Genomic DNA, 22444 nt, shown 5'->3' with positions numbered 1-22444 from the left:
TGCCCCCCAGGGCGGCCCGGCTGCGCTTTATCACCAAGAGTCGTTTGACCTTTGCTCACACGGGGTGGCCTGCGTCGCTGGGAAGCCGGGCTGTGACTGTGGCATCGAGCCCCGGTGAGCTCCCTGCGGGGACGCTGGTGTGGAGCCCGCGGCAGCACCCAAGCGGGACGGAGGATCCGGGGTGCTGGCGGGCCAGGAGGGGCTGTGCTGCAGGCCACCTGTCCTTTTGTACCTGTGTGCACACGGCCCCGTTCCGTGTGCAGGCGCCTGGGGGTGAGACCGCCGCACAGAGCAGGTGGGGGGTTTCGGGCAGGAAGCGCCCGGCTCGCTGTGTACGTCTCTCTCACTTCACGCGCAGGCAGGGTGTTTGTGGGCTCGGGGCACCGGCGTACATTTTAGCTGCCGTGCGCTGGCTCCGTGCTTTCCCCTTCCCGCCGGGCTGACCGTGGGCAGAGCGCCAAGGGCAACCCCATCGAGGTGTGGACTCGCCCGGTTCCGGGGACACATCCGGCTGTGCACTGCACGTGGTCGTCTTGGGAGGGGGTCGCACACCCGCGAGGGGCTCCCAGTCCACTTTGCAGAGGGTGGCACCTGGACGGGCCCCCCCAGGCCGGCGGGGGTGGGTGTGGGAGAGGCCACCACAGGTGCAGGATAGCCAGGGGCAGCGTGGCAGGTGGTCTGAGGAGTCCGGGCAGGGCTGGCGGACGAGGGCACGGCGGCAGGGCCTTGGGGCTGGCTGAGGCCCTGGCGGGCGCCCACCACCCTGGGGCTGGCGGGTCGCAGCGTCAGGTGTGGGGCGCGGCCTGGAGAACGGGGCTGGGGCTTCTCCCCGCGAACGGCGTTCTGCACCGGTTTTCTCAGCCCCTACGTGGTGATCGTCACCCAACCCAAGTGAAGGACGTGTGGCTTTAGTGGTCATGGGAAATGGCCCAGCAGAATGCACTCCGTGGTCTCAGAAACGTGTGTGTCCCCTACCGAGGGTCAGGCCCTGAACCAGGTGCGAGGGGGGCAGGCCTGGCTCAGATCCGGGCGTGAGGAGCCGCCTCCCTCGCAGCCCTGACTGTGAGTTCAGATGATGTGCTGGACTGAGCAGGAAGGGCCTTGAGTGCAAAGGCCGCTTCCGGGAAGAGGTGCCCTAAGCTGCCCAGATGTCCAGCCCAAGGGCAGCAGTGCAAAGGCCCTAGGGCAGTGCCGATGTCAGGATGGGGCCTTGGATGTGAAGAACACCTGGGGTGGGCACTGGCGGGGCATGCTGTGGGGAGGGGGTGGTCCATCACACAGGCCCAGGCAGGCCGGGGAGTGGGAGAGCGTCACAGCAGAGGGGGTCTGGGTCTGCTCGGGATGCGGGGGGAGTGCGGCGGAGCTGGGGACAAGGAGCCAGCCTCCTGTGTGGTTGGTTAGGCGATTGAGTGGTCGGTCCTGAGCTGGATGTGGGGCAGTCACTGACCAAGTCTTGACCGTCTGGACTGATCGCTGCCGAGGTCGTGGGCAGGGTCCTGTTGTCCATTTCTGTGTGGTGAGGGGAGCAGGCTCTGGGTCATTCCTGGACTCGGACTTCTGTTTGCTTCTTTGTTTTCAGGTTTCTGAGAGGGGGGTGGACAGCCCCTGCAGTGGAGGGGACATAGTGGCCTCGAGGTGACCGGTGGAAAGTGGCTGGCCGTGAAGCATGGGGCACATCCGCGACAGTCCCCGAGAAGTACTTTCTCCGAGAACAAAGGCCCTGTGGCCACCAGTGTGGGGCATGGTTTGCAGGTGGAGGCTGGCTCCTGAGAACGGAGGCCTCCGCGCTCGGCAGGAGACACCGGAAGGAACTGCAGAGGGCTCGCTCTCGAGGTCTGGGGGGCTTCTTCCTCCCCACCCCATGCGCTGGCTGAATGAGAAAACACGCAGACAGACAAAGGCCTGCTGGTTTCTTTCCCTCTCTGGGCCCCGATGGCCTCCCTCTCGGCTCCCTGGTGGTGGGGGGGGATTCTGTTCTGAGGAAAGGTCCCTTGGATGCTGAGTCATGGGCGAGGTGACGGGCCAGCAGCTCCGCGGCCATGACTGTGGCCTGTCCTTTGCACCCGGAGCCTGCCCGGGAAGCATTTTGCTGGGGGCATCCTTGCCTGTCTCGCAGGAGATCCTGTTGACTCTAAAACATGAGGAAAACATGCGCATAATTGCTAGTCCGGGCCACACCGGGCTCTGGCCTAATTCCCTCCCCGGGGGACCTGCGGGGCAGGGTGTCCAGGGAGTACTTGAAAATCTTCCACTCCCTGGGAAGAGGGAGGCAGGCGGGGACCCCGAGGCCGCCACACCTCAGAAGGCCGAGCCTGTCCACCTGCGCGCCCACCTCATGCCCTGAGCACGGGGTGGCCAGACCCAGCAACCAGCCGCGGGCGGGACGCGTGACACTCCCGTTTCAGTAGACACAAGTAATTCTTGGCATAAGCAAGATGCGGGACCAACCTCACCCAAGCAAAGTTCAGTATTTATCTGAAATTCCAGTTTGACCGAGTGCCCGGTGTCGGTCTCACAACCCCCGTCGGGAGCCCTCCAACCACGAGGTTCTTGTAGAGTTGGCTGGTTTTAGGGCTGGTGATGGCCCTGGGTCCTGGAGGGGAGGAGGCTGGGAGGCCGCGTGGTGAAAGTGACCTGGACAAGCTGAGGGGACGTGTGGGGATGTTGGGTCAGCCTCAGCCAGCAAGCGTGGGCTCCAGGGCCAGTCCCGAGAGCCGGCGAGGGCTCCTCATGCGGGGGGTCACCGCAGAAGGGCAAGATAGGGACAGGAGCTGGTGCCGTTGACGCAGGGGGCTGGGGGCCCTGAGTCCAGTGTCGCTGTTGGGGGTCGGCTCCTGGGGTCACACTGCCCATCTCCCCGGAGACCGGGGCTGTGCGGAGAGGAGACCGTGGGCCTGGCCCCCTCTGCTGCCCCCGGGGCCTGTGTGGCCCACAGGGGGCTGTGCGGGGCCCTGCGGGGCTGTGTGTATCCCAGGCTGGCGAGATGCGGAGTTTCCGGAAACTTCTGCGCGCGGTGGGGACACTTGGCTCTCTAGGGGAGGCGGGCCCGGCAGGCAAGTACCAGGGCGACCAGTAGGGGGCAGGCGAGCACTGCGGGAGGGGTGGGGTCAAAGTCAGCCCTGTGTCCTGTGGCCGGCCGCCTTGTCCTTGGGTCACCTCTGAGAACTTGTCTGCACACCAGACCCTGCTTGTCCCCTTGTTTATCTGAGATCCTGCCGGGAGGCCAGGGGTCCGGGGAGGAGTTCCAGAAAGTTCCAGGCCAGCCTCCCACCCTCCCCCAGCTGTGCTCAGGCGTCTCCCCACCCCTGCGAGTCCAGCCCCCACACCACCCTCCCTGGTCAGGGTCCTGCCAGGGTCTGTGACGCTGCCCCTGAGGCCGCGGAGGCTCTGACCCAGGACACTCACCTGGGGACCCCGCCCCAGGCTGGGGCAAGTGCTTGGCCTCCGGAAGCTTCTGGAGGGTCCTGGAGCTGCCCACGGTGGCTGCCTCGAGGGGACAGCTGGACGGTCACCACGGCAGCCTCGTGTACACCAAACAAATGCAGTTTCAGGTGATTTTCTGCGTATTTTCTCAACTAGATCCAGAGATAAAGTCATGGAGGGGGGTTTGCTAACTTCCTTCTTTAGGACAGAGGCAGGGTGTGTGCGGGGTTGCCCCGGCGTGGACGCCCCTCCCTGCACGTCCGACCCGGGCCTGTGGGCTCCGCAGCGGAGCCGGCACGGGAACCTGAGGACCGGGTGACTGCGGGCAGCACAGGACCTCCCACCTCTGACTTAGCGGCTTTTCCTCTTGCAGCCCCAGGTCTGGGCAGGGCTCCACCCCCCCAGAACCTTCTGTTCCCGTGGAACACCCGCCGGGGTCCAGGCTGGGGCTCTGCCCTGGGGCAGCGTCCCTGTCGCTGGCTCCTGGGGGCCTGCAGGTTCACCCGTGTGGGGCCTGGAGGCTCTGGCCAGGCCCCTGGTCAAGGCTGGTGGGACCCTGGGGGCCCTGCGGCTTCTCCTGCGTACCCCAGGGGGGCTGGAGGGCAGAGCAGGAAGCCCCAGAAATCCCTGGGGTCTCGGGCTGACCCTGCTTGGTCCCCAGGTGACTCTCCTGGTGGCCTGGGGCGGGTGCGGAGGCTTCACGGGACCCCCCCCCCCAGGGAGGAGAGGTGTCGGGTGCCCCGTGTGCTCCGGCTTTCACTGCAGGGGCCCGAGGCCCTGCCCAGCCTGGCAACTCTCCCCATGCTCAGACGTGCTTAGTTGGAACTACTCAGACTTCCAACATTTAGTCTTCAATTGTGGCAAAATATACAAAACACACTCACGCTCGGCCCTGCATGTCCATGGTCCCCTCCCCCCTCACCATCCCCCGGGTGCCCCTCTTCCACACAAAGGCTGGGGCTGCTCCATGGACCGGGGGTCCAGCGTCCCTGCCCGGCCGCTGGTGTGGTACATGGCCACAGAGCCCAGCGCGGTTGTATTTGCTCAGACAGAGCTGTTTACTTTCCAAACACTCCCAGCCCCACCTGGTGCCACCTGGGCGTGTCCAAGCTGGGTACAGAGGCAAGAGGCAAGGCTTTCCCTGAAGCCATGAGGTGCCCAGGTGGATGCCACATCCGGCCTGTGCCCCGTACCCCGGGAATGCACAGGGGGCAGCAGGATGGCCTCGTGGTGGCTGGAGGAGGGCCCTTGGACGGTGCCCTGACGTCCAGAAGACGTGGCTGTACGCCAGGAAGGGCAGAGCCCTGGGTGGACCCGCTCACACATGCTCACCCGCACACGCGGGGATGGATGGAAACCAGGCAGGCTGCCTCCCACCTCCCACCTCTGGCAGCACCAGTCTTGGTTAGGCAAGCTCAGTGGTTAGCAAATAATCGTTGAGCACCGTTGGGTGAGACACACTTCCTGCATCTGAGAGTTAATTCTAGAACCTTCCATCAACAGGGTGAGGAGGAAAGAAGCTACCGTCCCGGGCCTCCGCGCGTGGGCGTGGCTCAGGGCATCGGGAGACCGGGCGGCTGGGGACCAGCCTGAGGCGCAGGCCTCCCTGATTGGCTGGCGGTCGGTTGGGCGCTTGTTTGCAGTTGATTTCTCGGAGACATGGTGTCGGGTCTCCACGGCCCCTCTCGGACCGAGGGGTTCTGCGTAAGAGCTGCGCTGTCCCGCGGGTCTTGTTTCTCGTGCCGCGGGACAACAAAGGCTTTATCTAGGCAGCTGGGACCAGCTGACCTTGATCCACTGGACTCCGGGTACCGCTGACTCCCTGCCCTGCTCGACCAGTTGGCTCTGCAGCGACGGCACCTGCAGCTTCGAGCCCGAGCACCCCTGCCACCCCCGTCCCCGCCCGTCCCTCCCGGGCGACACATCTCTTCTTTTTTTTAAGATTTTATTTATTTGAGAGAGAGAGAGAGTGAGCGTGCGTGGGGGGAGCAGAGGGAGAGGGACAAGCAGACCCCTGATGAGCGCAGAGCCTGACGCTGGACTCAAACCCACGACCCTGAGATCACGACCTGAGCCGAAACCAGGAGTCAGAGGCTTAGCTGACTGAGCCACCCAGGCGTCCCTGGACACATCTGTTTCTAAGTAAACTTGTACCGACAGGTAACACGGGTAGTCAGGAGTACACAAATCCTGCTTTTACTCCTTCTTGAATGAACAAAAGGTGATCTCTTGAGAAACCACCCCTCAGGGTAAAAACAGAACGTTGAGCCCCTGCAGTTAATAGCGTTGTAGATGTTTTCACGGGGTGTAGTTCGTCTCATCGTGGTTTCATCTTTCAGTTCCTTGATGACGAATGTTGATTTGACAAAACGAGTTAGGCAATATTCCTTCTTTTTTTTAACTGTCTGGAGGAGTTTACTCTAATTGGCGTTATTGCTTAAGTGTTTGGAAAATCATAGCAGCGCTGCCGTCTGGGCGGAGCGTGCGTGTGCGTGTGCGTGTGTGTGTGCGCGTGTGTGTGGGGGTGGGTTTGACTCTCCTCATGAGATATCGCACTATTCAGAGCTGCTATTTCTTCTTGTGGAAACTTGGGTAGGGTGTGTTTCCCAAAGAACTGGTCTATGTCGTACAATTTCAAAATGCTTCCGGGGAAGCGGCTCCTAACATCTCCTGACGATCAGCAGCCATGTCCTGAGGCTGCTCCAACAGATCGTCGCAAACCCGCGGCTTCAGACAACAGCAGGTTCCCCTCTGACCTTCCGGAAGCGACAGGGCCTGAGTAAGGGGTGGGCGCTCCCTCCAGAGGCTCCAGGGGGTCTCCCTCGATTCCTCCAGCTTCCGGTGGCTCCGGGGCATCCCCGGGCCCTGGCTGTGCGGCCACGAGCCCGCCTCTGTGTCCCCTCCGCATTTTCAAGCGTCTCTGTCTCCTTTCAGCACCGCCAGCCATACTGGCTCGGGGCCCGCGTACCCCAGCGTGACCTTGCCTTAACTCGATCACTTCTGCAAAGACCCTGGGCCTAAGTCCACGTTCCCAGCTTGGCAGCGGAGTGAGATTTGCCCGTGGTGCGCGGGGCGTTGGTGCGTGCTTGGCTGTGCGTGCGTCTCCGGCATCTGCCGGTTAGGTCACTCGCGTTCCACGTGTGGTGCAGAGCTAGTTTATCTCCACTGGTTTTTTTTCCCTCATCCACTTGTTCTATCAGTTCCTGAGAGGCGTGTCTGAAACCCCTGTTGGCGTGGACACTCTGTCCGCGTCAGAGGCCACAGCGCGGAGCCATGCCCTTAGAAGGGCTGGTCTGTGGCGTGCGCACCCGGTGAGTCGGCGCAGGGCCCTCTCTTGCCTTCTTTGGTATGGAGCGTGTATTTTCGATATTCCGTTTTCTCCCTCCAGGGGCTCCCTGTTCTCTTGTCACGGGTGTGTGGCTCGTTGGGGTGCGTGAGTGAGCGCGGCAGCCAGGAAGCCTCTCAGGCCCGTGCCGCCCAGGAGCTTCGTTCAACACCTGGATTGCATGTTTTGTGCATGAGAGCGCCACGCCACGTGGCCATTGCTGTGCGCGCCCAGACCCCACGCCGACCTCCTCCCCCTCCTGCTGAGGCTGTGTCTCTGGGCTTCTACCCGGAGCCATTTGCCTTCAGCTGGGGAAGAGGTTCTGTCTCCCGGAAATGCCATCGTGTTGCCCCGTGTTTAAGGACTGTGTTTGGTGGCGTGGGCATCGATGTGGGCATTGACGTGGGCATCAACGTGGGCAGCCGTTTTCCTTGCACATTTCGCTGAAGTGGCAGATCTTCCCGGTTCTGCCCTTTTAATGTGCGTGTCCTTTCTCCCCAGAAGCAGAGACTGGCAACCAGACGCTCTCCGTCAGCCTGTGTTTTATCGCCTTTCTCCATGCTCGTCACCCTCGCGCACGTTCTTGGCCTGTGATGTCGGCTCTGGGAGGACCTGGCTTCTGCCAGGGTGGACAGACTCCGGGTCCTGAGCTGCCAGGCCCAAGTAACCTTGGTATACTTCAGCAGCAGTCAAGCTTATTTTTAAAATGTATTTTTAACTCATTGCCCTGAGAAAATAGAAATTAATGACTTGCGGTATTTACACAAAAAGTAGTTCTGCGTAGACCCCAGCCGGGCTGTCTAGCGCTTTCCTCCATCGGGTCCCACGGATTCGAGCCAGAGTTAACGTTTGAACGAGGTACTCAAGCCCGGAGATGGTTATCTAACTCAAACTGTGGCTCACACACCCTGCCCCTTCCCTCTCTTCCTGGGGGAACAGAAGAAAGCCAAGAAAAAGCTGTGGATTTTGGTTCAGGTTGCCGAGCAGAACTGGCCGTGTCAGCTTGAGGCCCCCCAGCTGGAAACCGTCCGGCAGAACCAAGTGCTGGGCCTCCGCAGGCCCTCGGCCCCGGCTCCGCGGGGTCCACCGCCTGCGGGCCCTGGATGGGCCGAGCGGCTCTGTCAGCCGTGGTGGGGGGTGGCCTCTGCTCGGGCCTCATCTTCGGCCTTGTGGCCTTGCTGTGCGGGGGTAGGGGGCGCACTGGCCGGGAGGCTTTATTCATTTAGGTGGAGGGTTCTTCTGCCTCGATTCCCGAGGCCAGAGGCCAGGGGTGTGGTGGCTGGTGTGGTCCCCAGGGTGTCGGGGCCCGCCCCCAGTGCAGACCCCTCCTCGGGCTGCGGTCTGAGCAGTCACCCCCCACCCTCCCCCAGACAGAATCCAAAAGCCCTGGGCAGGTCCCCACCTTCCTGGGCTGGTAGATGTGACCTTGAGAGAGGCCGTTGGTCACCTTATCTCCTGTGGATAATAATAGGATAGAAATCACCGCCCCGGGCACCTGAGTGTGACCTGCTTATCTCTGGGCAGCAGCTGTTTAATTGAAATGATGAAGTATTTTTGTCTCAGCAACGCTGGCTCTGGCCACCAAAGCAGAAGGTACTGGGAGCGTCTCGGTCCAGTCCCGTGTCCTCCCAGAGGGCTTGCGTGGTGTGGGACGCCTTACAGACATGGCGATGCACTTTCGATGCCTGTCTCTTACTTAGATGTATTCTCTGGGAACTGTTACACCTCACTCCATACGGGGGAATCATTTAGTGAAGCAAACACCATGATGAGCTGATGGGCCGTGGTGTGGGCGGCTTTCCCCTGGCTTCAGAGCCCAGCCACCCCGCGGCCTCCTCAGTTGTGCTAGGGGGCGCCCCCAAGCCACTGAGCTACACGGTTAAATATGGTTAAAACGGCCAATTTAATATTCTGTATGTTTTACCACAATTAAACAAAATCAATTTTTTGGAAAGGGAAAGAAAAGTCAAAACGAGTGACATTTTTGTCAAGTCCCTGAGGTTGGGTGGAGGAGGCCCAGCGGCCCCAGGGCGCGAGGACTCAGCATCCTCAACGCAGGGCTGCGCGTCCCACACACGTCATGGCGCGGCAGTGGACGGCCTTCACCCCCACTGACTACGCTGTCTGAGGTCCCAGTGCTTGGCGGGTTTGGAAGCTGCCCCCTCCCGAAAAAGTTGGACTCCGTTGTCACCACAGCCCTGTGAGTGGGGGTCCTGTCCTCAGAGGGGACGCTGGTCTGGTCACGGGGACTCTAGGATGACCCAGTGACCATCCCCCATGGGACTTGGGGACTGCGGGGGTCGCCACGGGCTCCCATGGACAACAGCCAAAGGATGGTGCAGCCCCGCCCAGGCCCTAGGCCTCGCTGCCCCACCCTTGGCCTTCCCCAAGACCCCTCGGGAGCGACAGGCTCACAGGAACGGGGTGCCGTCACTGTGGACCTGAGGGCGAAGCTGGTGTGGCAAAGCAGTCTCCAAGGTGGTGGCCTGTGTCCGGGGCTGCCTGGAGACCCCGGGACAGTTTGGCACTCCCTGAGTACCACCAGCCCAGAGAAGGAACGGGCTGGGGGTGGGGGCAGTTCCCGCTGCGGCTGGCCCGGGGGGCTCCTGGGGATGGTCCCCTGGGGGTGGCTGTGCAGTGGCTTCCAGGGCCATACTCAGCCTCCCGGGGATGAGAGTCCAGGGAGCAGACCCCCAGGTGACCAGCCGAGACACCTGGAGCAGATCCTGACCCCAGAGAAGGCAGCTGTCCTCTAGGACCTCGCATGCCTTGTCCACCCACCTCCCTGCATCCCCGGTGGCCTCCTATCTAGCTCCTTAAGCCATGGTCTGATCAGGGGTGACACCTGAAGTCGGCTCCGCTTGGGCCTGGTCCCCAAGGTGGCACCCCTGCAGGCCCGAGGCCAGGGCCTCCTTCCCCCAAGTGCCCGCACCTCGAAGCACTATTCATAGTCCACCTCCCTCCCCAAGGCCGGAGACCTTGTCTCCTACGCAGACAAAGCCTGGGATGTGGGACCCACTTTGCCCCACTTTGTGTGTCCAAGGATGGCCACAGTTCCTGGCACAGTGATGCTCGGGGATGGAGCTTTGAGCCCATGGAGGAACTGGTCAGTGAAGGAGCTGACCTGCCCTGGGGGCCACATGACCCCTACCCTCGCCCTGCCCGTCGGGACCCCACCGCCCGAGGGCCACAGGACGAGGCCTGCAGCCCTGAGGCTGCACCAACTCCTGAGGGTGGCCTGTAGACGGGCGTCCGGGGCTCAGCACCGCGGGGCCTGGGCTAGTGCGCGTGGGCGGGGGCTCGAGTCCCAGGAAAGGCAGAGCTCCATCTGGACACACCCGGCTTTTGCAGCCACCTCCTGTCCCAGCCCCACCGCTGTGCCACGTGGCTTCTCTGGGACTCACAGAATGGAGATCATTATTGTGCCTACAGATGGCTGTCTTTTCCTTTCTCCATGACTAGTGGGGGCCACACAGAAAAAGACCCTGAGTAGTGCCTGCTACATAGTGAGTATTGGGGTAGTCCCCACCCCGGGGCTTGGGGTCAGGATGAGGGAAATGGGCAAGAGGGCCTGGACGTCGGCCTCCCTTCCCCCACGAGGCTCTGGGCCACGTGAGGGAGCAGATGCAGGTGCTGGGGCTCACCTGTTGGCCTTGGTGCAGCCCCCGTCAGGGCCACATAGCCATGGGGCTGACAGCCCATCACCCACCCACCAGCGGGAATCCCCCCTGCCGTCTCCAAGCCTCGGGACCGTGTGGGGCCCTTGTTGGTAGAGGTTGTGAGAGGCCCGGCCCAGGTGGCCCCTTCCCCGGAAAACGAGGGATTCAGGCAGGGCGAAGGTGCTCGGGGTCTGGGGCTCACGCGCGTGCTGCCCCATCCCCGGGCAGCAGGCGGAGCTGTGCTTTCTTCCTCCCACAAGGTGTAGCCTGCAGTGAGGAGCACTCACGGGGCTACACTGGTGAGTTCTGTGCTCCAGGCCCCAGCAGGCACCCCTCGAGCTGCCATCCTGACGTCTGGCCTGGACTGGCCCTGTCCACCCCGAGCTGCCGGTGGCCAGGGTCACACAGCCTCCTCTTAACGACGCGGTGCACGCGGTTGGCACCTCTCATGGACACTGCCGTCCCTCTGCCCATTGTGTTGATGGGCTTCTGGGCTGTCTCCGGCGTGGCTCACACGAATGTCCCGCTCCCAGCGTCCCGGTGCGTGTCCTTGCTGCCCGTGACTCCTTGGGGGGAGGGGGCTTGGAGCTCCTGGCCAGGGTGAGTGTGGGGTCTACCAACGTGGCTGCACGCTTTCCACGCCCGCGCTCGGCCTGGAGTGCGGCCGTGGGCCGGGGTCCTTGCTGGTGGCCGGGCGACCTCGGTCCTGCTGCTGCCTTTTCCTTACTGCTCTGCGGGCTGTCCTTACAGCATCCGGACACGCCTGGCCGGCCACGTGGCTCACAGCTGTCTTGGCACCCTGGGGCCCACTTCTCCACTCTGCATGGAGCTCTGTGAGGAGCAGAGACCACTTAGGCACTTTCTCTTTCAGGAAGAGTGCCTTCGAGGCCACGAGGGAATGCCACAGCCACCATTTTTAGCGTAAATCTCTGTCTCGCGGCCCCTGACTCTAGGCTATGCTCCTGTGAGCTCGGGGTCTCCCTGATGGCATCACCTCACACGCAGGCCCAGCCCAGCGTGGGGGCCCCGTGGCGTGTCCCGCGAGCCTGCCAGGGGGCTCCGTGGCAGGCTGAGGGCTGAACCCCGGCCAGCCCCATCAGCAGAAAGATGCTGAGTGGACCAGAACCTGGGAGTCACATGTGAGGCCTTCAGAGGGACGGGTGGCTGGGAACGGCCTGCGTGTAGGCCTCGGGGGGGACAACGAGGCGTTTGGGTCTGAAGGGAGGTCAGGGGCACCAAAAGGCCCAAGGCCGGATGCTCCTGTCCCCACCTCGTCCATTCCCAGGAACTCCCTGGGGGATGTCCAGGAGAACTGGGCGCTCCTGGATCCTTGACAGCCTCTGGAGCAGGGTGGGGCCTGCCCTGCCCACGCCGGAGCCACGGGGCCGGGGCCTGGGCTGGGAGTGTGGGTGTAGGAGCCCGGTGCACAAGGGAGGGCCTGGCACGAAGCCCTGTTGCCTGACGGTTTCTGGGGCTCCTCACCACCACCACCCGTGACTCCAGCTCCTGTGGGACGGGCTGAGGCCGGGGCACTGGACCGCGTGGGCCCCGGGACCCTTGTCGTGGTGAGATGGGCGGGAATGGATGCAGAGGTCACGCAGAGGCTACGTGGCTTCAGACGTTACGTGGCTTCAGACATTTCTGGAGGGGGTTAGGGATACCTGCATTGCCGAGCTGACGGCCCTCAGGGGTCTGGGCAGTGCCGTGTGGGGGCGGGGAGGCAGAAGGGTCCCCGCTGGTGCCTGGCGCTGGCCTAGCGGTGAGGGTGCCCTGCGTCCAGGCCCCGGGAGGGGTCTGGCGAGAAGGTGGCGGCAGCCATCAGGGGCAAGCATGCTTTCAAACCCCACCTGTGTTGCAAGGGGCTTCTCGAATTTCCACCAAGATTTATTTGAAAAGAAGTGACATGTGAAACCAGAACAGGGTGTGAGGGCAAAGCAGTGTTTTGGAGTCTGAAGCTCTAAAGAAAGTGGAAAGGAAGCCTTTCTTTGTTCTGTAATCAGTGTCCTGACCGCGAGGTGGGAACAGGGGCACAGGGTTCCCACCCGCTCCCTGGAGAGGAGGTATGAAAGTCCCCGCCAGCCACCGTGGGGTCCCCGGGGAGGGGGGGTTTGGCTGCAGTGGAATTCCTCCATGTTAAAAGGTTATAAACCCTGGTTAGCACTCAAGTCCTATATGCTTTCGAACTTCTAGGTTCTCTTGACATGTCTTGCTTATCTCAAAAAATAAAGCCCAGCAAGGTCTCCAAGGAGCTCTGGAGGTGGGATCCCGCCTTCCCGGCTTCCAATTCCTGGCTGCAGGCCCTCCTTCAGCACCGCCTCGGCGGGACCTGCCCCCCAGAGTGGGTGGCCCCAGAGTCCCCCACAGGACGTCCTGAGCTGGGGACTGGCAGAGGCCATCAGAACAACCCTCCAGGGGGCACTGGAGGTCACGCAGAGGACAGGGTTTTTACGATATGGCCATCTGTCCCTTCAAAACCAGGAGGTTTTCCTAGAGCTATAAAATTATCTTATTTTGAAAGATTTCCAACCTACAGAAAAGTGCAAGACTGTGGGAGCCACACAACCCAGCCGACCCCATAACGTCCTCTGCAGCTTTCCCTGCCAGGCCGGCAGGTTCTCGCTTCTGTGTCCTCAGGTGACAGTGACCTGTTGGAGGAGTCAGGCATTGTTTGCAGAACCCCAGAACCGGTCCAGGGCTCAGGGTGGAGAGCCTGCCCCGCCCTCCTCAGAGCCCGAGTTGTGTCCCCGGGGCAGGCTGCAGGGCTTGTGAGCCGGGAAGCCACCCAGACGCGGGCGGTCACAGGGTGTGCGCCTGGGGCCAGGGGCCGAGGGCTCCAGCTGAGAGCCTGGGCCGGGGGCGGGGCAGACACCGGGTCTGGCCTGCGCCTGTCCGCTGCCCGCCCCCCCACTGCTGCAGCCCCCTTCCTGAGCCACGGCAGGAGGGCAGGAGACGTGGGATCTTGGGTGGTCCCCTCAGAATTCTCCCCGCCCTGCCAGCCAGGAGAGTCCAGTTGCCACAGAGCCGTGAAAGGCTCCTGAAGTGACCTCTCCCTTCCTGGACTTCTGTTCCCTGCTGTCCTCACCTTGCCCCCTGCCAGGGACGGCTCACCACACACTGTTTGCTCTGAAGAAGTAACTTTGGTTTTAAGTAAAGGGGCCTCCCTCCCCTCCCCCTGCCTCTGGAGCATCTCGGGTTCCTTCTGCTCGCCCTCTTCCTCCCCTCCTTTCTCCCCGCCCCCCATTTCCTTCCTCTCCCTTCTCCCCGCCCTCCCGCCCTCCCGGGCGGGCTTGGCTCTCAGGCCAGTAGCCTTGTGGGGCATCTCCCTTTGTGGCAGGAGCTGACCTGTTCAGGACTGGCCCCAGGCCCACAGAGGTGAGCACTCGCGTGGGGGCCAGGCTCTTCCAGCCTAAAGCCACTGACTTCCTGGGAGAGGTGGTCTTGGCCTCCCGGGGCTGGTCTCTGCCCTGGACCCGGGGCAGTCGGCACCCCATCCCTTGCACATCCTCCCTGGTGGTTCCTGGACAGCAGGCTCCCAGCCCGGAAGGATGAGCTGAACTCTTGGGCCAGGAAGGTTGGAGGATCAGCCATGGCCTCTGAAAAAGGGAGAAGAGAGTCAACCCCCAGCCCCCTGTGAATGACCCTTCACCTCTGGACCTCAGTTCCTCATCTGTAAAGGCGTGGGTCCCACTGGTGAGCTCCTGTGGTCACCTGGCCCTGGTCACAGACCATTTAGTCTTGCTCGAGAGCTCCCCGCACCCCGGGGTCAATAGATTTGGTGACGAGCGCTGAGTGTAGAGGCTCGGTCAGGGCCGGGCAAGCCTGTTTCCACACTCCTACCCTTCAGCACCACACTCCGCAGCTTTGCTGAGCACCGCCCAGACTTCTTCAACAAAGCCGGCTCTTCCCTGAGAAGGACCCCTGGAAACCCTTCTATACTCTGGGGGGGGTAGCCTTCTCCCCACCTTTCTTGCGGCTGCCCTAGGGAGGCAGCTGAAGGCACCTGCGCCTTCTGACACTCCTGACCCCTGCCACAGGACTCCGTACCTCTCTGTGGAAGCCGGGGTGTGAGGGTACACAGGGCAGTCCTGCGCAGCCCACGGGCCCAGGCCACCCGGGGAAGCTGGTGCTGGTGCTGGGTGGGGCCGGGAGACTGGGCCCACCTGACCGACTTCTTTTGATTTTAATTGAGAATGGACTTTCTGAATTTGGTTTTATGTTGTTTGTTGTTAATATGAAAAAATGCAGAGAAAACGCAGACCTTTGTAATGCCAAGGCCCAGAGATAACCGCTGACCTTCCTGCGGACTGTTCCGGGCGCATTTTTCAGCTGTGATGGCCCCTCCTGGTGATCCTGTTGCAGTGCGTGGTGACCTTGCTTTGCCCTCCTGCTTGCTGCGTCCTGGCTGTGAAACACTATCTGTTCGGCTCCTTGCGCCTAGACGCCATCACCGCTTGGATGCCGAACTTATTTTCACTTTGATGAACATTTTATTGTTCTTTCCACATGTCCTTTGTCCAGGAGCTGGAAGACGCAGGCCAGTGGCAGCCTGGGGGGTGCCTGGCTGGGGTCCGAGGCGCCCTCGCCGGCCCTTCCTTCCCTTCCCTGGCTGCCCCGGCAGGGCCCAGACGCGGAAAGGGAGGGCTCCCCAGGGTACAGGCTGGGAAGCACTCCCGTGAGCGGAGGGGAGAGGCCTGGGGTCCTCTGCGGGCCGCGGGTCCTCTGCGGGCCGGGGCCTGTCTCAGGCCCTTGGTAACTTGTCTGGGTTATGTCCCTTGAGGACGGAGCCCCCACAGCAACCCTGACAGCCGCCCACACAGCGGCCTCCGCTCCCCACCCTGTGCCCTCGCTAAGCATGGCTCCCCCCGGTTGGAACCCCCTGCGCTGGGGGCGCCTGAGCCGGGCACGCAGGGAGAGCGGAGACCAGATCCCCGCTTGGTCTGGTGGGTGGGTGGGTGGGGGGTACTGCTCTGTCCTCTAGGGATCCAGACTGCGTGTGGGGGACCCTGCGGGCAGGGGCCAGCTGGGGGCACGCTGGCGGGGAGGATAGGGCGGGCAAAGGCCTGCCCCGGGCGGGCCGGGCGACGCTGGGGGAGGGGGCGCCCTGGGCGCGCGGTCGGTCCCGGAGGGCAGGCTGGGGGAGGGGACCTCTGAGGAAGGCGCCCCGCCCCGTCCCGCCCCGCTGAGCGCAAACTTTTCCGGAGGCCGAAGGGGCGGCAGGTGAGGTCACGTGGCCAGGGGGCGGGGCGAGCCCGACCGGGGGCGGACCGCGCGGACCCCGCCCCTGCGCCCAAGTCCCGCGGCGCGTCGGCAGAGCGCGGGCCGGAGCGGAGACCGGAGCGCCATGCCCACCAACTTCACTGTGGTGCCGGTGGAGGCGAGGGCGGACGGCGGCCAGGACGAGGCAGCCGAGGGGGCCGAGGCGGCCGAGGGGGCCGAGGGGACCGAGGCGCCGGGCCCCCCCGAGGGCGAGCCCGACTGCCAGAGCCCGGGTGAGCGCGGCCGCACCTGCCCGCCGGACAAAGGCGGAGCCGGGCTGCGCGGGGCCCGGGGACGGCCGGGAGGAGGGGCGGCCCCGGACGGGGCCGAGGGCGACCCGGGAGGAGTCTAGAGGAGGGGGACGCAGCGAGGTCGGCCCGAGGCAGGCTGCTTTCCACCCACTCTCCCCAATCCCTTCCCTCCGGGGTCCCCCCAACCGTTCCTCTCCCTCACCACTACGTCTCACCTCCCACGACCCCCCTCTTGACCCCCCCGCACCCCTCCAGCCTGCAAAGTCCCCTCACCAGGCTTATCCCGGGGACGCAGGGCTCCTGCCGCGCTCAGTACTCCCAGGGGCTGTGGGCTCAGCTTGGCTGCTCCGTGCCTGGCCCACCCCCACCGGGACACTGGAAGCACCTTCTCTCCCGCACTCTGGGTGGGACGGGAGCTGGGGTGGGACGCCCGGGATAGCTATGGAAACGGGGAGGGGCCTCCCCCTCCGTGAGAACATCCAGGGCCCCCAGGTCCCGGGCGGGTCCCGGTAGGGCCGCCAGAGTGCCTTCCTGCTTCCTTCCTGTTGCCTTTGCTCTTGCGCGCTGGGGCAAAGGGCCTCTGGTCCGATAAGCCCGGCTGAGAGGCCAGGTCTGTGCGCCGCCTGATTGCCCATGAACCCGCTCTTTTGTGGGGTCATCCGCAGGAAGGTCGGCTGGTCCCCGGCGGGGCTGGGGGAGGCGCCGCCCCATCCCAGCAGAGCTGTGCTCTGCCCCCGGGTCTCCCATACCCTCTTTGTTTCTGGACTCCAGAGGCGTCTAGCGCTTTCACTTTCTCTTGGGGGGATCCCCCGGGCCTGCTCCCTCTGTCCTCCAGGCTCCAAACCCCAGGTTCCCTGGAGTGGATGAATGGGTCGCCCCCAGTAGGTATCCTCTAGAATTGGGGGGGTCCTCCGAGAACAGTCCACAGCCGCGGGTCTCACTCCACTGCGTTTGGGTAGAGGCTCCCTGCTCCCGGTGGCCCAGACCCCTGGGGCCAGGCCAGGCACCTTGTGAGAGCACTCACCATCAGGTGCACCCCGTCCCTAGGTGTCCCTCCCGTCTGTGGGGTGAGGCCCCTGTCCAGCTTTCCTGTGTGTGTCCTGGGGCCTGGGACAGGTCGTGGCCTCCTCCTGGCTCGAGGGTTGCAGACTAGGTGTCAGGTTAAGGCAGGGTGTGTGCACCCAGCCTCTCCTTGGTTCTGAGCGCACTCTGGCATCGTCCCCCTGGGTGAGCCCTGTCCTAGCGGCCACCAGAAGTGCATCGCGTTTCCAGGGGAGCCTCCGTGCCTGCATGTCCCGCTCCCCATCCGCTGGCCCCTCTTGGGCGGACTGTGGTCCTTTCTTTCCAGACTTGGAGTGTGTCTTGTTTTGAAGCCGGGGTAATTTTCTTCCTGCTCGTTTCCTCGTCCCTCCATTTAGGAGCTCCACACAGTGGTCTTGGGCCCGTGGGCTCAAGAGCCAGGTACGGCAGCTGCCAGGAGGGCTGGTGGGGGGCCGGGGTCTTGAGACCCCGCCTGCCCTCACTGAGTGCTGCCCACGGTCTCAGCCTTCGTCCCCTTCCCTTCCTGCCAAGGGCTCGCCGGGAATCTCAGCGCCTCGCGTGACCTCACGCGGACGTGGGCTTTGTGCTCACCTTGTAATGAAGCTTGCCGTCTGAGCTGAGCCAGCACAGAAGTTACCTGGGTCTTTGACATTTTGTGCTCTACACTCTTGCTTGTCCCTCGGAAAGAGACAGGGTAGCGTCCCCCGCGTGTCACTGTGTGCTTGTCTTTGGGGCTTCTGCTACGGCAGGCTTTGATGTTTCACATGAGGTTCTGGAGTGCCGTTGGTGCTCAGAGGTAACGTGTGACCGGCACTGTGTCACCAGCCTGACGAGGGGGCTGTCAGGGAAGGTCCTTAGCGAGCTGGGAAGGCCAGACTGGAGCCCCTCCTGAAGGCCCACTTTGCGGGCAAGGGTGCAGGGTGCACACCCCAAGGTCCCAGCAGTGGCCACATCTGGCCCCATCACAGGATTGCTGGCACTCAGGCCAGTCCCCCGGGGAATTTCCCAGCTTTCTGGGTGGACCTCCCGGTGGTGGTAAAGCAAGGCTGGGGAGACCCTCCTGGGGTGTTTCTGGAAGCCCAGGGCTGTCTGGTAAGAGGAGGCCTGAGACCCTGTAGGTTGAGGGCCCAGGGTGTGCTGAGTGACTGGCAGGCTGGGAGGAGTGGTGCTTTCCTCAGCAGGCCCACCTGGCCTGGCAGAGCTCAGCGGGACCGTGGGGTCTGCCCTGCCTCGGTGAGGGCCAGTGAACTGTAACCCAGGGCTGGAAGGAACCTGAACGCACCCCCAGACTGCTGTTCCATGCACCCCAGGCAGATGCTGGTGTCCAATGCCTCCTGAGGCCGGGTCCTGTCCCCCCCCCCCCCCGCCAGGCCTTCAATGCGCAGGCCGGAGGAAGCCAAGCAGTGACCTTAACCCCCCTGCCGCGTTGCCCCCGGCCCTGCCCCTCCAGGTAGGCCTGTGGTGAGTGCTTTAGAGCCAGGGGGACGGGGCTCTTGACCCGGGTGGTGCTCCGGGGAGGCCTGGGCCCAGGGAGGGTTGGCACGGGAAGTGGAGACCAGAATCAGCATCCTGCTTTGGACCCTCCCCAACCTCTGCCGGTGAGGTGGGGGTGTGTTCTGGAATGACAGTTTGTCTTGCCGGGGGTCCTGTGCCTCATCAGGACATTTATTCTGCGTTCTCTTGTGATTGGAGATTGCAAGTGGGCAGGATGGACTCTGTGTGTCTCTCTGGTGTTTGTTGGTGAAATACCTCTCAGGGGAGGTGGCGAGGAGTGGGATGCTTTCCTAAGTTCCAAGTGTGGGGTTTTTACCGACTTCAGGGAACCCATGTGGCTGTTGGGCCTGGGTGGAGCCCCTCCTGGGCCTTGGGGGGGCCCCTGGGTCAGGCAGGTGCGCGTGTGAGGCATGGCCACAGGCTGTGGGCCCCCACGGAGGTCGGGCTCAGCCCGTGGAGGGCGAGGGCTGACTGGACGGCTGCCCTGTGTCCCCGTCCCTGGCTGAGACTGTCCAGCCTCCTTGTCTCGGTGACTTCCGCTCTGCAGCTCAGCTCCTGTTGGGCACCCAGGGGTCTCTTCCCCACCCGCTAAGAGGCGGGGGGTACTGTGCTTCCCGGAGGCACTCACCCGGATGGTCCCGGGCAGCGTCACCCACGCTCTGCCAGGGCGTGTGGCGGGCTGGCCATCGGGCAGTGGGCCGCACTCTGAGGCCATGACCCCAGACCTCAAGCAACGTTTCTGTTGGCGTGTGGCTGCTGACGGGTTGGGCGGGGGTTCCTGGAACAGCGTGGTCAAGGAGTGAGGACAACATGGCTTCCAGGTTTGGTTCTGCTGGGCGAGGACGCGGGGTTTCAGGACGGAAGGACAGTGTCATGGTGGCCGTCTGAGCAGAAAGGACAAGCCATGCGGCTGTCCCGTTACAGCGCCTCCGAGCACCGTCTTGGGGAGTGGCTGTTAGCAGTCCCCGTGTTGTTCAGGGAGATGTCACGGTGTTAGACCCCGGGTGGGGGGCAGGGCCACCACACATGGTTCTGTGTACGGGGAGCAAAGAGGGGAGGCTCACCGAGTAGCGTGTGCGGCCGATGCTTGCTCACACAGCCTCTGCACCTGCTGAGGGTCCCAGATGGTCTTCAGGGGACAGGCCCTCTTCTTGAATAAGTCCCCCCGCCGAGCCCATGTGAGTGCGCATGTTGCGTCTGTGCGCACACGTGATGTTTGTGTGTGCACACACGTGAGCATTGTGTGCATGTTTGTATGTGCACATGTGGGTCTTAGTGTATGTGGGCGTGTGCATGTTTGCACATGTGCACACGGGTCTGGGGGTGTGCGTGTTTGCACGTGTGTACATGTGGGTCTCTGGGCACGTGTGCACGTTTGTGCGCGTAAACATGGAGGTGGGTACAGGGGCTCGGTCACGTGGTGCTGGCTGTTCCTTCCCTCGGCCTCCAGCGGACCCGGGCTCTGAAGGGTCTGGAGGTGCGCCTGCAGGGTGCCCGCTGGCTGTGGGGGCAGCGGTGAGACACGCCTGTGCCTCTGATCTGAGATCTGTTCCCCTGACCGGTACCAGGGGCCTTGCTACCTAGATCTAGGTCTGTGTTCTGGAAAGTTCTCAGACCCTCTCAGTTTGATACCCGCTGAGCTGGAGCAGGTATCTGGGCTGTGGACACAGCGGCATCACTGCTCGGGGAAGGGGGGTGTGCGCCATGAGTCCGGGACGAGGGACGCCTCTGAGGGCCTGGCCCCCGTGGCAGCCGCCCAAGGGGTCCGCTGGGCGCCGGTCACCGGCAGCTGCCGTCCGTCCTGTGAGACCATGCGTGTGCACCCCGCCGCTCCATCACGGCTTGCGGCGCGTCGGCGAGCACACCGGTCTGTGCTCCCCTTGTGGGCGCGCAGAGGCTGCGGGGACCGGCGCGTGATGTACGGCGCCCTGGGGAGGGTGGGGCGCCATGAGCTGCTGGCTGCTGGTGTGGCCTCATGGGAGGGGCGCTTGGGTGCTGGGCATGGTGGTGCCAGCGGCGATAGTGGCCAGGAGGGCCAGGCCCCTCCATGCGGAGACCGTGGGCGTCGGGGCCCTTCGGTTCTGATGTCCCTGGCCGTGTGGCGTGAGCTGCAGTCTCCCCGGGGGGGTGGGGGCGCCCTGGAGGCTGGAACTGGCCCGCCCTGGTGAACCCGCCACCCACCAGCTGCTGTTCATAAGGTGGGCTGGGCCGGGAGCAGGGAGCAGCTGACCCCGCAGACCGACCCTCTGCCCTCAGCGCTCTCCGGTGACGGGCGCGGGGGCCTGTCGCTGGCTGAGGGTGATGCGGACCAGCAGCCTGCCCCCCGCAGTGCAGCCCCCGGCTGAACGCGAAAAGCGGTGGTCTGGGGGTGAGCCTGGCCCCAGACAGAGAGGCGCGATGAGTCAGGGTTTGCAGCCACGGGACACTGAGATGGCCCAGGGGAATTCCGTGGAAGGGCCGGCGGCGGGGGGCGCGGTGGCTGGAGGAGCGCGTGCGGTGTGGGGCGTGCAGCTCCCGGGCCTCTGGGCCGTGGGCTCAGCTGGGCTCCCGAGCCTGTTCGCAGGGAGGAGTGGGCTCGGGGGGCTTCTGTGCCGTGTGTCCTTGGACACCTTCACCCCCTCTCTGTGCTGGGCAGGTCTGTGGGGCCTGGTGGGCCTGTGGACCCCCCGTCGCTGCCCGTGCCTCAGTGGGGCCGGTGTGTTGTGGGTGTTGTGGACTCTGTCGGAAAGCGGGAGCCCCCTCCTCCCCCTTGCCGAGGGTCTGGGAGCCACGTGGCATGGCCCACGCCTCCCCCTCTGTGGTTGAGGCTCACGCAGATTTCAGAGTGTTTCAAGTAAATGGTTCCAAATATTTCCTACTTAGAGGTGTGTGGCAGGCTCACTGTGTGTCTCTGGGGGTGTGGACGGAGTTCTGGGGGGCGCTGTAGAGAGGGGTGCGGGCCCCGTGTGAGCACAGACCTGGTCAGGGCTGAGGCCACACGGGAGCCGGGAAGGTGGCTGGCTCCGGGGTCATCTTTGCTTCAGGTCAGTGTCCCACGGGGTGGCCGGAGTGGGTCCGAGCTGCGGGTGACCATCCCCCCGCCAGCCCGCTGGAGCCCCCTCTGTCAGGGTCACCAGCCTCGTGGCTCCCGGGTTGGCCCAGGCTCCTGCATCGGGATGGGTGACCTGGGGCCAGGGACACCTTCCCCGGGCTGCTGTTGCCGCTGCTCACCAGGGCACCTGTGGGGCGCTGGCCGGCAGGTGGGGAGGCCGTGGACGTTGGGCCTGCGGTCTGCTGGTTGCGTGCATGCTGCCGGCCTGTGTGGGGGCCTCCTGCTGCCCCCCACATTGGGACGTGAATTCCGTGTCAGCCGTTGCAGATGTGTGCCCAGGGGGCAAAGTTTGACGTTAGGTATTAACTCCCGTTGGCGGGGCCAGGCCAGGTGCCTTCCATCTGGCGGGCTTAGCCAGCCGAGCGCTCCTCGGGGCCGCGTCCCCTGGTGCCGTGGCCACCGCTGTGCTGGGCAGGGCAGGTGTCTCCCCGCGGCTCTGGGGTGCGAGCCCGCGGGGGAGGTGGGAGGAAGACCCCTCTGCTGTGGGGTGGGGGGCCCAGTGGGGCGGGGTTGGGGCCTGGGGCCTTACAGGCTGTCAGGCCGCCAGCTGTGGGCCCCCGCGGGGGACCCTGGGGCAGCGGTGGTGAAGAGAGCACAGACGGTTAATACCCTTCCCTCAGGAGAAAGGGAAGGTCCCTCTCCAGAGAGAGGGCTGGTCTGTGCACAGAAGCCTGGCAGCTCCAGCAGGACCAAGACCAGGGACAGACGAGGTGAGGTCCCCACACGGCTGTCCTGTCTGCACCCCAGCTCATGTGTCCATGTTACTGTCACGGGGGTCCTTGAGCCTCCTGCCACGAGTCCCGGTGAGAGGCCCCAACCGCGCGGCCCCTGTGTCCTGGGGGGGTGGATGGGGCGGGCGGACGGGCCCCAACCATGGGGCCCCTGTGTCCTGGGGGGGGGGGGC

The 22444-nt window shown here is 64.0% G+C and overlaps 1 protein-coding gene across 6 annotated transcripts in view; it reads left to right on the top strand.

Moving 5' to 3' along the window:
- Positions 1 to 22444, top strand: part of SLC12A7 (solute carrier family 12 member 7) — a 71801-nt gene that overhangs the window by 14092 nt on the left and 35265 nt on the right. For 2 of the 6 annotated variants that reach the window (XM_032415353.1, XM_032415350.1), the window contains exon 1: positions 15712 to 15896. The exons of the other annotated variants lie outside the window; for them this stretch is intronic. In XM_032415353.1, the coding sequence (XP_032271244.1) occupies positions 15749 to 15896 (148 nt within the window). In that variant the 5' untranslated portion in view covers positions 15712 to 15748. Of the gene's footprint in view, positions 1 to 15711; positions 15897 to 22444 lie in introns of those variants that run through there. 6 annotated transcript variants of the gene reach the window in all.

Source organism: Phoca vitulina, unplaced genomic scaffold (genome assembly GCF_004348235.1).
Source record: "Phoca vitulina isolate PV1807 unplaced genomic scaffold, GSC_HSeal_1.0 scaffold17, whole genome shotgun sequence".
Taxonomy (NCBI): Eukaryota; Metazoa; Chordata; class Mammalia; order Carnivora; family Phocidae; genus Phoca; species Phoca vitulina.
Note: the sequence above shows the minus strand (reverse complement) of the source record. Positions and strands in the feature narration are given on the sequence as shown.